The sequence below is a fragment of the Miniopterus schreibersii genome (assembly GCF_964146895.1).
Source record: "Miniopterus schreibersii genome assembly, chromosome: 3".
Classification (NCBI taxonomy): Eukaryota; Metazoa; Chordata; class Mammalia; order Chiroptera; family Miniopteridae; genus Miniopterus; species Miniopterus schreibersii.
The window spans coordinates 12,837,625-12,853,920 of record NC_138103.1 but is presented as its reverse complement, the minus strand read 5'-3'; the positions used below and the strand labels follow the sequence as shown (position 1 = coordinate 12,853,920).

Sequence of the window (16,296 nt, the reverse complement as noted above, 5' to 3'; positions counted from 1 at the left end):
AGGTTCCAGAGGTGGGCAGGGGAACAGTTTAATAGCAGCAGCCATAATGCGGTCTTAGCTAGGGTTCCTGGAACCCTAAAGGCTGGAAGAGCCTGACTGAGCCACCTGGTCTCGATGGAAGAGTATCTGGCCCCAAAGCCAGCACCAAACCCCCAGGGCACCTCTTGGGGCAAAGGTACAGCGGCACTGGGGGAGCTCTGGATTTAGAACCCAGGACCCCAAGGAAGGCATGGACGTGGAAGAAGCTGGAAAATAGGAAGAAACCCTCTGCAGGAAGCAGGAGAGGGAGAGGAAGCTGGGGGTTCTCTCTCCAGCCCCCTGACAAGGATGCCCCTCAGAGCCACCCCGCCATGAGTACGAGGGTGATCACGTACCAGCTTACTCCTCTATACCAACGGAACAGGAGTCGGGCGCCCGGGCTGTGCAGAGAGATGGAAACTTGGTTAGCAAGGGCTCAGACAGACCAGCACACTCCACAGCACATGCCCTGGCGTTAGAACAAGTGGCCCCGAGGGGTGGGGGCTAGAAATGAAAAGCCCACATAAACCGATGTGCTGGAACAAAAGACGGACATAGGCTGAAAATACATTTCCTGAGAAACACAGCACTGGGCCAAATTCTAATGCAGAAGAACTAAGCCAGTGGAAGGACTGGGGGCCGGGCAGAGCTGAACCCAGCTAGAGGTGGAGCCCAGGAAGGGCCCCCACCCACAAGGCTGCCAGAACCCGGGCATGTAGGTTTTCACCTTTTGTGGATTTCCCCCCATCATTTTTTTCCCATAAACAGGCACACTAAGGTTCACTAAATTATACTTCATCCCTCAGGAACGGCTGTGCAGTTGTTAGAAAGGAAGATGCCCGAATGCATGTTCACATTCCTAAATACACAAATGTGAAAGATGCTCAGAATCTCCCCTAACTGAAAAAAGCCAGTAGCATAACATAGGGGCCAGCATGTGACCAGAAAACATGGAAACGTGCTCACACAGTTGTCCACCTCTGTAAGGACCCCTGCCCACCCCCCAAATGCAATCAGAGGTACCTGTGGGGGAGGAGGTACAGGACGCTAATGCCACCCACCTCCTCTCTGCTCTGAGAGGCACCGAGAACCCACCGAATGGGCAGGGTACGGAGCCAGAGCAGAGCCGGCCTCAGTCCTGGTGTCCACCCTGCTGTCCAGTCAGGCCTCAAATGCAGACTCTGTCTCACCTCTACCGCTAACTGCTTCCTGCCCCACATGTGAGCTAGAGGCCCAGGGGCTCAACAGCCAGAGGTCCTGGTCTCGCCTGTGGGCTTGAGCCCAGCAGCTGTGGCCTGTCCCAACCCTGCAGACCCCTGAGCACTCTGGGCCACTCAAGAAGTGAAAGGAGAGGGGCGGCGCTGCAGAGGCTGTGTGGACAATGTGCTCTTTATGGCCCCTGGGGCAAGGGCTCTCTGCCCTTTGGGATCAGGACTCACACTTGTGGCTCCAGAAAGCCCAGTCCGTCTCCCGGCCCAACTCCCCCAAAACTTGAATCATAATGAAATACTGAAGTGCCCTGAAAGAACTTACTGGAATTCTGTGTTACTCCAAGGTATGCTTTTGCCTGTGGCTGTCCCTATGGGCAGGTCCATATGTGCCACCAAGCCAACAGCTGTGCTGCTTCCTCATACCTGTGACTGACCCTCTGTCTGCACAGGCCGCTGCTCATCCAGAAGCCAGGGTGAAGGCAAGAGACCCTTCCAAACCAAAGCACGTCACAGCCCCCAATGCCCAGGCCAGGTCACCAGGAACCAGGCGATGATGGCTCCAGGGGCAGGCTGGGGGGGAGGGAGGCAGGCAGGGGGCACAGGGGCTCCCCAGCCATGTGGCTGGAGTCAGGCTCTCTGGGGCAATGTAGTTATTTATCTTGATCCCAGAACCTCGGACGGCATCCTAGCAGGTGCCAGCATGAGCATCTGGGAGCTCCCCAGTCTCCCATCTTTGGAGCCCAGGACTGAGGATTTTGGCCAAGAGGAATAGAGAGCAGAGCAGCTGAGGCCAAAGGACCCTAGGTGGAGGCACCCAGCCTGGCCTCCTGCCCCCTGGCATGGGATGCATTGCTTCACCAGTGACCTTGGGCAGGTGGTGGAGAGCTGGTGGCCTGTGTCAGGCCTAAGGCAGGCAGGTGGCTTTGTTAGTAGCTCCCTGGGGCAGAGGCCCAAGCGTGCCAGAGTCATGGATGAAGGAAGATACAGCAATGACAGGCGACATACAGAGAAGTGGACCATGTCCTTAAACATGCAGTCTTTCCTGCCTTCCCGAGGCTGAGGTGGCTCTGGGGGACAAAGGGGCCTTGGGCACAGGCTCTGCCCCAAGGAGCCAGGAACTGCAGGAGGGGTGACTGTGAAAACAGCCTGGCTGTGCCTTGGGGGTTGATGGAAGGAGCGTGAACTCAGAGCCAGAGAGAGTGGGGCAGGCTCCTTGTGGGTCAGCCCCTCCCAGAATAGAGCAGGCCCCCAGTGCCATGGGGACAGTCACGGCAATGCCTCAGGCCTGGTGGCCCCCAGAGCCCAAAGGGTGAGTGCTGTTACCTGGAAGGTAGATGTCAGCAGGTGGGCCAGGTTGGCAGCAGCCACAGGGCTCGGGGTTGCCATCCTGTAGGACATTCTCAATGGAGGGTACACGGCTCCCTGCAGAGAAGGGAGAAGGTCAGGGACCCAACAAGCAGGGGTGGACCCGGCCATCCCTCTGGCTGAAAGCCCCAGGAGCCCACCTTTCATCCCCAAGAGGTTACAGCCGCTGGGGGCCTTGGCTCTGGCCCAGACGCAATCCCGACTCCCCCACTGCTCTTCCTCTCTTTCCTTCTCTTATACCCCCCAGCATGGGGCTTTTGTTTTACTTTAACCATAAAAAAATTACACGCCCAAGTTTAAAAAAGATAAAACGGTAACAGATATAACTGTCTTCTGTTTATCTTTCTGGATGAGCAGGCAGGGTGCCAGTCCTTGGTCCATACACACCAACCTGTCCTTCTGCCCCCTGGCATGGGTCCAGAGAGGGGTCCACCCAGTGTGGCCGTCCCTCTCACATATCCGCTCTCAGCCTCAGACCTGCATTGTTCTGTGCTGACAAGGGTGTCCTCGTGGGGGAGGTCTCTGCTGCAGAAAGGAGCCTGGACCCTGTGACAGGGCACAGCAGAGGACTGCCCAGTGCCGCACACGCAGTGCACAGGCAGGAAAAAGCTAACCCTGGGGAGGTGGGGAGCCAAGGCCTGAGAGGCAGAGAGACTTGTCCTGCACCATACCAGGCAGGAAGGGATGGCACAGCTCCCTGGAACAGACACCCCTAAACCTGGCACCCACACTCACACCCAAACCCAAGGGCCTAGTCCCAAAACCTGCAGACAGGCTCCACCCATGTGTGTGTGTGAGGGGCTGCTCCTGAAAGGGATGTGGGTCCCCATAGTACAAAGCTGGCCAGGGGAAGAAGCTGGCGTGGGCAAGAGGGGGTCACAGCAATGGAGCATTGGCAGGTTATTTTGGGGTCCTTTACCAGACTGCAGGCTTCGAAGACAGCCAGCAAGGGCCACTCCTGGCTCTGTCACCTCTAAATTAAGTGGCCTTGGCCTCTCTCAACACAAGCCCTGAGCCTGTTTCCTCATCTGTCCATACTGGAGAGAAATGACCAGGACAGTAGAGAGATGGCATCTCCCCAGCCGCCAGAGGGAAGCACCCTATTATGTCCCACAACCTCTGTGAGGTCAGGCGGGGTCATCCCCTGACTCAGAGCCCAGTACATGTGATGGGCAGCTGGGTCCTGACGCCCGTAGGCTGCTACATGCTAAACCTTCCAGTCAAGAGAGGTGCAAGCCCCCTCACTCCACACAGGAGACCCGGACATAGCTGAGCCCTGTGCCTACACCCTGGCCATCAACTGTGCCAGGGCCAAGGCCAACACAGAGGCCCTGGGTCTCTCCAGGTGCTGGCAGGACTACAACCCCAACGGATGGTCCCTGTACAAGAGGACACTGGTGAAGAGCTGACTGCGTGCAGAATGATCCAGGCGGGAAATAAAACAACCGCTACTACCCAATGCTGGATGGCAGGATGGAAAACCTCACAGTAACTGGTGCGTGTGGTTCCCAGGAGGGCACTGAAACTCGCTCTGAGAAACCCCTAGGGGAGCTGAGTTGGAGGCCTGCAGCCCTCCCACCAGGGAGTACCAAAACCCGGCCCTTAAGGAAAGAGAGGGCTTACCTTGCTTTAGTGATGACCTCTCATCAACCTCCTCTGTGAGGAAACTCTAGGAAACAAGGGAAAATGACCTTGGAGCTACGGTGCTGATGCAGGATTGTTGCCGACTGCCCAGGACCAGGCTGCAGGTGGCCAGGGGAGGGCGCAGGGCAAGCTGCAGTTCCCAGTCCTGGACAGATCTACTGGATGCTTTGTACACAGCCCCTTTGCCAGTGCCCACCCCACAGGTGAGATACTAAGGCTGAGGGAAGTCACAGCCCGGCCAAGACCACTGAGGGAGTGGCAGGGCAGGCCTGGCACACCATGAACCAGGTCTTGGAGGTGAATAGGAAAGCAGTGGGGACTCAGGTCTCAGGTGCGCGGGACTGAGGAGGGTGGGCTGGGCGGGACCTCACCTCTGGGGAGCTGCTCAGCACCAGCCCAGCCCCGCTTGGCAGGGGAGGGGCGTCCGAGTTCTGGGAGAGCTTCTCCTCATCCTCCTCATGGATCGGGGATGACGGGGACCGCAGGGTGCTGGGGCAGAGAGCAGCGGGATGGTGGACAAGTGCATGAGAAACGCCAACCCCACCAAACCAGCACCACATGAGGGTGAGCTTGCAGAAGTATGCCGGGGGCTGTGGGGCAGATGCGCCTGGGGAGGTGGGGCATCAGCAGGTGCGCCAGCCAGACATGGAGGCTCTCCACCTGAGCATGGCAGGGGCCTAAACATGGCTTTTTATTTCCAGAAGAAGACAACTGTGATGGTACATCCCTGGGGTGGGAGGGCTGGGCATGGGAAGCAGCAGGAGGGATTCCCATGTTTCTTTCTGTATCTTTGAAGGGATTCCGCCATGTGTATAAGTCTCGGGGGCCAAGGTTGGTTTTACCAAACCTGTACCTTTTTTATACTTTTCTAGTAAAAAACTAGCACATGTGTGCGGAAAGACTCAACGTGGCAGGGCTGACTGCCTGAGGCTAGCAAGTGTCCAAGGGAGCCACGATGGACCCTTGGCTGGAAGGTTCCTTACATAAGTGATGACAATCCTGCTCATCCAACATAAACGAGGTGGAAGACATGCACGTGGTTCACTGCGGCTGGGTTTCTGTTGCCATCACTAGTCCCACAGCAAGACGTGCCCATGTAACCAACTCCCAGAAAGTCCCAGAACCCTGAAACTCAAACAGCTCTCCTGGGCTGAGACAGCACTCACGCCCCTGCAGTTTCCTGCTCCTGTGTGGCCTGGGACAGGGGAGGACACTGGTGCCTCTGGCCTCCACTGATGCATTTTTCTCCTGCTGAGATCAACCTTACCGTGAGCCTAACCCGCTACTGGTGAGTCCTTCTCGTGAACCACCGAACGAAACACGTTATAAGATTATTTAAAACTACAAATAAACCTGCTTTGAGCTTATCTATTAGCATACTCCTCCCCTGCCCTGGCCCCCAAAGCAGGCAGGGTCGGTTCCCAGACACCGTTCCCCAAAGGGAATCCTGGCCCCGCCTCACCTGTCCGGGGATTTGCTCCTTGACTTGCCCTTCTGGTGACTACTTTCCACGATTCGATCAAGCCCAGCAAGTGGACAGCTGGCCTGGGACAGGCTATCCGAGACGCCAGAGTAGGTGATCTCTTCATAAAGGGGAGCCGAGGGGAGGGTCGGGGAGATGGCCCGAAGGCCGTTGAGAGCCTCAAGCAGGGAGATGGGCTCATAGCCAGGCGGGATGCTGTCCGAGCTCTGAGGGGACAAGAGCAGGTGAGGGATGGGTTGGCCAGGTTCCCTGCCCACTGTTTGGGGCTTATGCCCCAGAGATGTTCTACTCCCCAGAACCTGCTTTCTGACCATCTCCTGTCTACTCCACCTTCCAGGGACTTAAGTCCTCCCTCCTTCAGAGGGGCACCAAGTACTCCAGCGCAGCATCAGCCATCCTGCCCAGGGCTCCCTCGCCACCAGCTGCAGCACACAGCCTTGACTACCCAAAGGCCCTGACTGATGACCAGGATGAAGGTGGACAGGGCATCTGGAAGTCACCCCATCCCGGGCCTCAGACAGCCCCTACCTGGCTTTGTGTTCCTGCCTGGCGGGGGTGGAGAGAGGGGTTAGTGAGAGAGAGGAGCAGGTGGAGAGCAAAGCCATGCCAGAGTTGAGAGAAACCAGTGGGAGCCATGTGTGTTCTAGACCAGGGAGGACCTGGCCCCCCAGGGAGCTCTGCCTGACAACAGACATCTGGCCCAGCACAAGATCCTCCGTGGACTTGGGGCAGGCGGGCATCCAACGGGTGACGTGTGCTCCGCATGATTCTGATGGGCCCCTGGTTCAGAACCTCTGCTTCCCCCTTGCTGGGAATGAATCACATCAACAGGCTGAGTCTTGCTTTAGGGTTAAAGGTGAAGGGAGAAGGGAGATGCCCGAGTGCTGGGGCATGTCAGTGCTAGGCCCCTGTAGGGCGAGGCAGCCACCTTCCTCATTCATATTAAATAAGGTGAAGGGCAAATGTTCCAAAGTACTCCCTACAGGAAACCCCCACCTGCCCATCTGTTGTTGTTTTTTAAAATATGTTTTTATTGATTTCTTTTAGAGAGAGAGGAAGGGAGAGAAACATACATTGGCTGCCTCCTGCATGCCCCCTACTGGGGATCAAGGCCACAACCCAGGCAGGTGCCCTGGCCAGGAATCAAACCAGTGATCTCTCTGTGCACTGGACAATGCTCAGCCAACTGAGCCACACTGGCCAGGGCCCACCTGCCCATTTGATTGGTGGGAAGGACAACTGCCTTTTGGGGAGGTGGTGAAGCAATCCTGGGACCATAGGGGAGATAGAGGAGCCAGGGTGGGGGCCTCGCCCTCAGCAAGCACCTCATGGGTCCCCAGGTCACCTGAACCAGTGGTGCCTGCATTTGCTCCCAATCTACCTTCAACTTAAAGATAACTAATTACGCTGAACCCCATCACCCCCAAAAAAGTAAACAGCTATCTATAGGTTGAATCCCCAGTGACTTCCACCTCTACACTTTACCAGAGGCCCAGCCCGGCTGCCACATGCTGTCCAGCCCCCAGCCTGCTCCATGAGATGCAGGGAAAAATGCAAGAAAACCAATTTCTCGGCCCAAAGAGCTAAAACCCATGGGGCAGAGGGCAAGGGGTGCAGGATGACAAGCAAGCGCCAGGAGTGCTGTTTGCAAAATCTAGCAGCCACATTAGTCCCACCTCCAACATCATTGCACTGCCAGCAAGAAAACAAAGGGAAACGAGGGCACAGGGACCACGGGCAGAAGCAGAGCTGGTGGGAAGGGGTGGCCTGAGGCCGGTATGTTGCCCGGCAGCGGGAAACCAAGAGACTGGCTTTTTGCCGACAGACCTTTAGCTTTGCTTGTTCCACAAAACTCCTTTTCTGAGCAGGGAAGCCGGGACTGGGGAAAGTGGATTTGACAGATTAAATTAACCAAACGAGTCAGCCTGCGGTGAAAATGATTTCCCATACTTTTCATTGGCTTAATAATCAGGGTGAGGGGCAGAGACGTGGCCACAAGGCCAAACACACTTACAGTTTCCCTTTTAGGTTTCTTGCTGGCCAGTGAGGCAGGGTGCGACTTTGATTTTTTAAAGGGACACTGTCAAGATAAAAATCATACATTTTACAAGTACCACCCTCCGTACGGTCCTGGAGCTGGCTGGATGGGGTCTGTCTGGTCTGCTGGGGCCTAGGAGTGCCGTCAGCCACGCTTCGCAAACAACGTGCGCATGAACTATGGGGACCTTGTCAAAATGCAGGTTGGGCCTCGGGCTGGGCCTGCACAACTATGCAGCTTCTAGGAGCCATGCTGTAGTAGAGCCCACCCCATCCCCAGTGTCCACCCACGGTCTGGGTCACCTTGAGTAGCAGGTCCTGGGCAGGGTGGTGTGAGAGTGGTTAAGTGCTTCACACAAGTGGGCCTGGCTGGGCATAGGGAAGGGACCTGCAGGTCCCGGGCACCTCCATGAGGCTTGGCTCAGCCTCTTAAACTCATCACCAACTTCTAAGTCCTAATGGTGGCTTGGTGGAAAACTCAGCCCAAATCACCCCCACTTGATGATCTTAACAAACTCATTGGAGAAAATGCCTAGTTTGGGCTCTTTCTGGTCCTATGTGGAAATGGTTTGTACAGGGACCAGGGTGGACAGTAACAACCCTCCAGGGAGGAAAGTGCTAGAGGTTACCATCCAAGCTCCAGCCTGCCCTACACTGTGGGCAGCATCTCAACTTTCAAGATAAGAGGGACACACAGGAACTGGGAGAGGGAACAGACAAGCAACAATAAAAACCCACCACCTGAGCAGCCACCCTCTGTAAAAACAGTCAAGAGTCTTCCGTTCCTGGGAGCAAATCACACCGAAGTGCTGTTCTTCTCTCTCCCAAAACTTGTTGTTAGAGAAAGTGTGCAGCATCCATAACGAAGTCCAATGTCCAACATGTGTGGGCCTACTTTCCGAGTCATAAGCCCTGGTGTTAACAGGACCCAGCAAGCAAAACAGTGTGGCTGCCCCAGGAGAAGTGGGGGTGATAGGGACTCGCTCCCGGGGGGCAGCTTTGCCTTTGCTCCAGCTTCAAGAGCACACTCTCAGATTTTGAAAGATAAGTCATAAATCTGAGTTTTAAGGGAAATTTCCAGATTTTTAAATGTTAACCCAATTTTCAGAAACGTGGACTGAACACACCACACCCGCTCGCCCAGCCAGGAGCCCATCTATGGGTATTCTAGTCCAGAGGGCTTGGGTCCTCTTTTCTTTTTAGAATTGGCTGGACCTCTAAAAATCACAGGGTCCAAATAACCTCAGATGAGAGCCAAGAAAATGGACTCACAGCTGACAATACTTGTAGCCAGCAGGGACCTGGGAGCTTGAGACTCGGGCCTGCCCAAAACCTGCTTCCTGGTGCTTCCTCCCCATCTGCCCACCTCAGCCTCTCCTTTCCACCTCCATCCCCACCTCTGTCTGTCTGTCTCTGTCTCTCTCTCCATGTTTCTTTCCATCTCTTTCTCCCTGTCTGTCCATCTCTTAAATATCTCCCTTTGACTCTTATCCCTACCGTCTCTTCTGTGTGTCTGCGTCTCTCTCCACCTCTGGATCTGTCTCCTGCCCTGTGTCTCTCCACATCTCTCTGCATTTGTGTCTACCTCCCTGTCTCTGTGTCTCTCCAATTATCTCTGTCTCTGCCCATACGTATCTATCTCAGTCTCATGTCTCTGCCCATCTCTCTCCAAAGCCAGAGTCCAACACCCCTCATCTGCCTGCAGCAAGGTCCAGCTCACAGCTTCTCAGGAGCAAGGGTAGTGAAGAGATGCCGAGATGCCCTCCTGTGTACCCAGGCTGGAGAGGTAGGCAGAGGACGGGTCACAGCCACCCTTTGAAGGAGATCTCACTTCCCAAACACACAGAGTGCCCCTGGCTGTCTGGCTTGGTGGGGCAATGGGGACAAACACTGTGGCTCCAGCTCTGTGAAGGGGCACCTGCCACTGCCAGCAATCCTGGCAGCTTGGATCACCCCACCCAGCCTCAGAGTCACCTGTGGGGCCACGCTGGGCAGATGAGGACAGAGGCCCAGAGGGCCAGCAGGTGGAGGTGCTGGCCAGACAGTCTTGGTCCTAGACGGGTACTGCTCCAAGGGCAGGGCCCATGTGGTTTCCTTCCAGCCACCTGACCAACCCAGCCCCACTGGGAGCCAGACACTGTCCTAACATGAAGGCAGGCCCTGGAAGCATCTGGATGCCTGGCAGGTCCTGCACATTGGGCAGGGGCTTCCTCCAGACCCCTCCTCTCTCCACCCCTACACCCCCTAATGCAGGAAGGAAGAGGCACTTACAGAGTGCTCGTCATGGTCCACACTCTGGGCTAGGATGGGGCTGAAGGAGACGGGGGACAGGGCTCCTGGCTTCTTCCTCACTGCCCGGATCTGCAAAAGGGCCCGGAAAGCTGTGGCAGAAGGGAGGGGCTGATGTCAGGCAAAGAGCAGCCGGTTCCAGCAGCACTGAGACCCTCCACGCTGCGGGGACACTGACCACCCACTCACGCCACAGTGGTCCTGGGACAAGCCACATTCCCAATTCAGGTAGAACAGAGTCACAATAAAACGTCCCCATGAGGAAGACAGAGACACTAGGATGGTTCTGCCCCAGCTCGAATTGAGCTTTTAGGGGCAGCAGACAGGACACAGCCAGCCTCTCACCTGCCACACCCAGACTATGCAGGGAGACATGTGTATGTGAACTTTCGTGACAGTAAAATGTCTACACTGGTAATGGAAGGAGACTTGACTTGGGGTGCGGAACACACAATACAGTGTATAGATGGTGTGTTGTGGAATTGTACACCTGAAACCTATATAATTTTGTAACCAGTGTCATCCCAATAAATACAATAAAAAGGGGAAAAAATTTCTGTCCAGTTCTTTTTTTTTTTAAATCCTCATCTGAGGATATTTTTTCCATTGCTTTTCAGAGATGGGAAGGGGGGAAGGGACAGAGAAAATCATGGATTGGTTGCCTTCCCCACAAGTACCCCGCCTGGGCCAGGAATCGAGCCTGTAACCGAGGTATGTTCCCTTGGCCGGAACTTAACCCAGGGCCCTTCAGTCTGTGGGCCAACACTCTAACCACTGAGCCAAATTGGCCAGGGCAAATTTCTGTCAAGTTCTAACGTCACTGCGAACACCTGCCCTGGAGCACCCTTCCTGGTCGTTCTGAAAGTCCAGTTTTCCTGGAGGTAGACTTTTGAGATCTGAACCTTTCAAATGTCCGCAGTCACTGTAGGTATTAACTACCTACATTAACCACCAGGTTTGGATTCGCTGTGAAACAGGTGGGAAGCTGATCGCCTCTGTCACACAGCACTCCTGCTACCCTTGTGTGGGGTCCCCCACTCACGCAGCCGGCAGATGGGGCAGTTGCTGGCCTGGTAGCGCAGCGTGTCGGCGCAGGAGTTGCACAGGCACAGGTGGCGGCAGGGCAGGATCAGCGTGTCCCGGAGGTCTGACAGGCACACCACACACTCATTGCTGTTGTCGCTGTTCTCCTCATCCGAAGGCTGCGGGGACAACGAAGGCCTGAGGGTCAGCAGCCTTCTGAGAGCCAGAGGCTGGGCGCCAGCTAAGGGGCTGGGAGGGGGCCTTCTTACCCCTGGCTACCCCGCCAGCCACTCCCCACTCCCCCTGGGGGCTGATGTGGCAAAGGGGAGCCCAAGAGGGTGGAGGAAAGGTTACCACAGAGTAGGACACCTCAACAGACCCAGTGCAGAGTCATGCTCCCTGGGCCCCAGGCTCAGATCCAGCCCAAGTCCACCCCACAGCAAAGGGGAGAATCTGTAGCCCCACCCAATGCATACCCCAAATCAAGGAACTCAGGTCTATTTCTATTTTCAGAACCAAAGAAAAAAATGTGGAAAAGACTCAACACTATGGACCACATCTTCCAGGAGGTACCCATTTACTTGGTTAAAACAAACAAACAAAAAGTCAGACAAGTCTAACTTGTTTGAAATATTTTCATCAAGTAATGGCTGCTTCTGGAAAACAGAATTTGGATCAAGAGGCAGCAACATTCTAAAACAGGAATCAACAATGCCCGGCTGGTGTGGCTTAGTGGTTGAGTTTCAACCCAAGAACCAAGAGGTCACTGGTTGGATTCCCAGTTAGGGCACATGTGGGGGCTGTGGGCTCGATCCCCAGTAGGGAGTACGCAGCAGGCAGCTGATCAATATTACTCTCTCATTGATGTTTCTGTCTCTCTCTCCCTCTCCCTTCCTCTCTTTCTAAAATAAATAAAAACATATTAATAAAACAGTGACCAGCAAGCTACAGCCTGCTCTGTTTCTGTAAATCAAGTTTTATTGAAATATGGCCTCGCCCAGTTGCTTCCACATTGCCTATGGCTGCTTCAGCACTATAATGGCAGTGGAAAATAGATCCAACCAGACACACACAGGCCAGGCAAGTTGAAAATATTTACTACCTGGCCCTTTACTGAGTCAGCCAACCTCTGGTGTAATACATATGAACAGAGCAGAGAGTGCTCATTGGAGGCTCGGGCCTGGCCAAGCTGCCCTGGCCTGCTTCTGGCCTGCTCCAGCTGGCGTGAGACTTCTGGAGATTTTTTTAAAGGTGGCTGTTTCATTTGTGCCAGTGTGCCTTTAAAAACAGTGACAAAAGCACCGGTTGATTCTCTGCTACCCTTCCTGGCTGTGCCGGGCACCGCCCTGTCAGCCACACCTCTGTCACAGCTACCACGGAATACCCCTCCCTCCACAGAACCACAGGGACTCGAGTCCAGGAGGGGCCAGCAGGCAAGGCGCAGTGAGACTCAACCACTGGTTGTAAGAACAGAAAGGCCACGGCAGCACCGGCTAAGCCCAATCAGGCAAGAAGGGACCCTAACAGGCAGCATCCCAGTGAATTTTCCAGTGAATTCAGCCACTGAACTTGCTGGGAAAGGACAAAATGTCCTTGGACTCTGTTGACTCTCTTTAAAAATTAAGAAAAAATCATGGAATCTGGGGTCCCAGGGCCTCCAGGAGAAGGCGTGGAAGGGAACTGGCTCATCTACCACCAACCTGCCAGGTCCTGGCCAGGGCTGGGGCCCCAGGCAAGTCACTGCCACAGGCCTGCTTCCGTGCAGGTGGAAGGAAAGCTGGGGCGCAGGGTCTGCCCAGAGTCACGGCATGTGCCCCACAGCACATACCTTTGTCTCCTGGTTGTTTTTGTTCTCGATGCCATAGATCTCCTGCAGCAGGTAGCTGACCCGGTCTACCTGGAGAGCAGAAAGGCATCTGGGCACTTGCCAGCCCCCACTCAGGGCTCCTCTGCACCCACTTGGCCTAACACCACCTCCCAGACACCAGGCTCGGGTCCTGGGAGCAGGCACAGTTAGGAATTCTGTCCACCCCCAACCCCAGGGAGTGGGTCCAATGCCAGGAGAGGGGCAAGGAGAACCTGCTACCTGCCCAGCCAAACCAGGAGCATGGGCAGTAGGGCTGGGGCCCAACTGGTCCTGTCCGCCAGAGAGGGCCTGAAGTCAAGCTCCACACAGGCCCAGCAACCATACACTCTTGAAAAAAACACTCTGGACCCACCCATGACCAGCCCCACAAGCATGACCAGGTTCAGGCCTCACATTGGCCACGTTCAAAGGTGGTCTGAGCTTATGTTTCCCACAGTTCCACGGACCACAAACACCCCTCCCTGAGAGCGATAGTCCTGCCAATCAGCTCTCCCAAGACAAGTGCCCTGACCATCACTAGGGTCTCTGGCCCTTTGGCAACCCTCAGGGATGGATCTGCCAGAGTTCTCCTTACCCCTCTTTTAAAAAACTAGCCAACACCATTCCTGGGTTGTGGCTTATACACCTGAGCAGCTACATACAAGGAAAACCTAACCACGGATTTGGACATAGGCCCCCACCATGGCCATTGATAAAAATCAGCCTCAATGTCAAGATCCAACATGGTTCAGTTCAGGGGACCCCTTCTCTACATCTTCACAGTGGAAGACTAATTCATCCCACTGTAGAACATGAGACTATCACTGAAGAGCTGTACCTTTCCACAGCTTGCACTTGTTCCAAGATACTCCAGCTTTCCTCTCAAATATTAAGGAAATCCATTTTTGCTCAATACTGAGGTACTGTCAGTAATCTATAAGGAGTAGGGGGAGGGGAGGCTGCAGTCTTAGTTTCCTGTTTCCTTCCTTTCTCTGTCCATTCATTTGTTTATTCATTCAGCAAACATTTACTGAAAGCTTACTATATTCATGCTGGACAAGACTCAGGGCCACAACAGTCAATGCTGTTGTATGTGGTGAGTATGCAATCACACACATGTACCCAGTGACCCTGACTTCCCAGAGCCCACAGCAATGACAAACAAGTCAATGGGCCTGTCACCAGCTACCTCACAGCCACCATGGTGGGCAGGGAGAAGAATCCACGGAGGTTACTGGAGAGGGTGTATGCATGAGTCTTTTAAATCAAAAGGGCTCGTGACATTTTCTCTGACAGACTTACAATTTGCTTCTGCTTCAACGGCTTCACAGAGAAGCTACCGTCCACATGCTGCAGGGAAGAAAACACAGAGGTTAACTCGGCTCACTGGCACCACTCAGCCAGCTGAAGGCCCTTCCTTGGTCAGTCCATATCCATGGCTGGAGAAAGGAGGGACCACATGAAGACTAAAGAGCCAGGCCAGGTTTTCTCAAATGTGGCCTCTGACCTGGCCTCAACACGAACCAGATAACCTTCTAAAGATACTGCCGCCTGGGTCCCACCCTGACCTACAAAACCCAATGCTCCCCAAGTAGCTCTCAAGCACACTCAAATTTATTACTATTAGCCAAGTTCTGATGGTGGACAAGAGCCTCCCAATGGCAAGAAGCAGCACCTGGATGGCAAGAATTAAACACTGATTCTGGACCTCTAGTCACACAGCACAAGAACATGCACATGCTGGGGCCCAACTGGTCCTGTTCACCAGAAAGGGCTTAAAGCCAAGCTCCACACAGGAAAACCCAAAGGTCTAAAAACTGTGAGATCAAAATAGAGCAAACACATTCAGTGGTATCTAGGGAGACGTACTGCTCAGAGTCAACAAGGTTAATTAAGGTACAAGATCTGAGCTCTTGCACCACCACCAATTATCCTTCTGAGTCAACCGAGGCTAGCATTTGGCATTTTCTGGTAAAGCTAATGGGTTCCTACAGAATTTTCTAGTATGCTGGACTCCAAAAATAATGCAGTTTCTCACTGGGCTCCAAACTGGAAGCACAGAATGGAATGTTTGCCAGTGATGGCCCATCCGCTCGGCCAAAGCAGCAGATGGGTAAATAGTTACTATCTCTTCCAACAGGCCAGGCTTAGGGAGTACAGCTGACAATCCCAGAACTGGAGGGGCAGAGGGCCAACCTCTGCCCAAGGCACTTGGATCACCACAGATCCAGGATGCCAGGGAGAGCACTGGGCAAACGGGCCAGAAAGGTCCAGACCTGGCTATATTGACTCCTGGGTTATTTGGAATGACCCAGGTCGCAGGAATGGGCCAGACTCTGCTCTTAGGGCTCTCAGGGCTGCAGACATACACACAGCTGAAGAAGCTGGGGGTCAACAGGATGCCCAGGAGTGGTGGGAATTCCAGAACAAACAGATTGAGCCTGGTTTCCTCATGGGGTCCCTGATTCTCATCCACATAGGCCACAGGCTGATGCTGAAAACACGACAACTGCAGAGCACCAGCCAGTGTCAGAGAGCACTGGGGGTAGGGGGGTGATGTGCAGTATTTTTAAACATGGGACACACCCCACTACCTCCAGTAAAGGTCTTGGTGAGCAGGGACCCTGTCCCAACACAGCAGGGCACTCACTTGCTGCGTGGATGCACACACAGAACTGCCTGGCCCCAGGACCAGTAGTGACAAGCAAGTGGGACTCTCTCTAGACCCGGCAATGTCCTAATGTGGAGACAGTGGTGAGGCAGACCGTCCTTATCACCAAGGCCCACCCCGTGAACACGGCCATAAAACATGAACACCTGGGCAGCCTGGGGACTCGGGTCTATGTGGAAAAATGGGGCAAACACCTAAGTTCAAATACATGTAACACTAGCTAAAGGTACCATTAAAGGAATCCTTCCATGTAAGTGGCCTCTTTACATGTGGGGCATCCCTAGCTGGGGCCCTCAGAAGACCCTGGGTGTCTTTTCCGTCCATCACCCACAGAGGGTCTAGGACCATGCTATGCACGTGGCACCCTCCTCCACCCACTAACATTCACTGAGCACCTACTACATGCTGAGGAAACGACAAACCAGGGGCCATTCTGCCCCACGGATATCAGATGAGTACAACAAATGTCTACCCACAGGTCAGGCAGACCCCAGTGGGGAGGGAGGTCTGCCCAGCCCTGAGGGTCCAGGGGGATGTAGCCTTTGGGAGGTGAGGCAGGACCACCTGTGAACATTCAGGGACCAGGCAGGGACAGAGATGTAGGATCCTGGGTCTGGGGGGAAAGGCCTAGGACCTAGGAGCTGGTGGCCCTGAACAATCCCTTCAAACCCCAAAGGAAAGCTGGTACCAGAGCCCTCTAGGTGGGCAT

The 16,296-nt window shown here is 54.5% G+C and overlaps 1 protein-coding gene across 2 annotated transcripts in view; it reads right to left on the bottom strand.

Moving 5' to 3' along the window:
- MGRN1 (mahogunin ring finger 1) overlaps positions 1-16,296 on the bottom strand; it is a 51,456-nt gene that overhangs the window by 3,072 nt on the left and 32,088 nt on the right. The window contains exons 8-17 of one of the 2 annotated variants that reach the window (XM_081133629.1): positions 14,219-14,266; positions 12,899-12,967; positions 11,090-11,249; positions 10,030-10,139; positions 7,736-7,801; positions 5,701-5,927; positions 4,610-4,727; positions 4,218-4,263; positions 2,553-2,651; positions 375-419 (exon numbers count right to left, since the gene is read on the bottom strand). In XM_081133629.1, the coding sequence (XP_080989755.1) occupies positions 379-419; positions 2,553-2,651; positions 4,218-4,263; positions 4,610-4,727; positions 5,701-5,927; positions 7,736-7,801; positions 10,030-10,139; positions 11,090-11,249; positions 12,899-12,967; positions 14,219-14,266 (984 nt within the window). In that variant the 3' untranslated portion in view covers positions 375-378. The remainder of the gene's footprint in view (positions 1-374; positions 420-2,552; positions 2,652-4,217; positions 4,264-4,609; positions 4,728-5,700; positions 5,928-7,735; positions 7,802-10,029; positions 10,140-11,089; positions 11,250-12,898; positions 12,968-14,218; positions 14,267-16,296) is intronic. The other variant, XM_081133628.1, reaches the window with a different exon arrangement.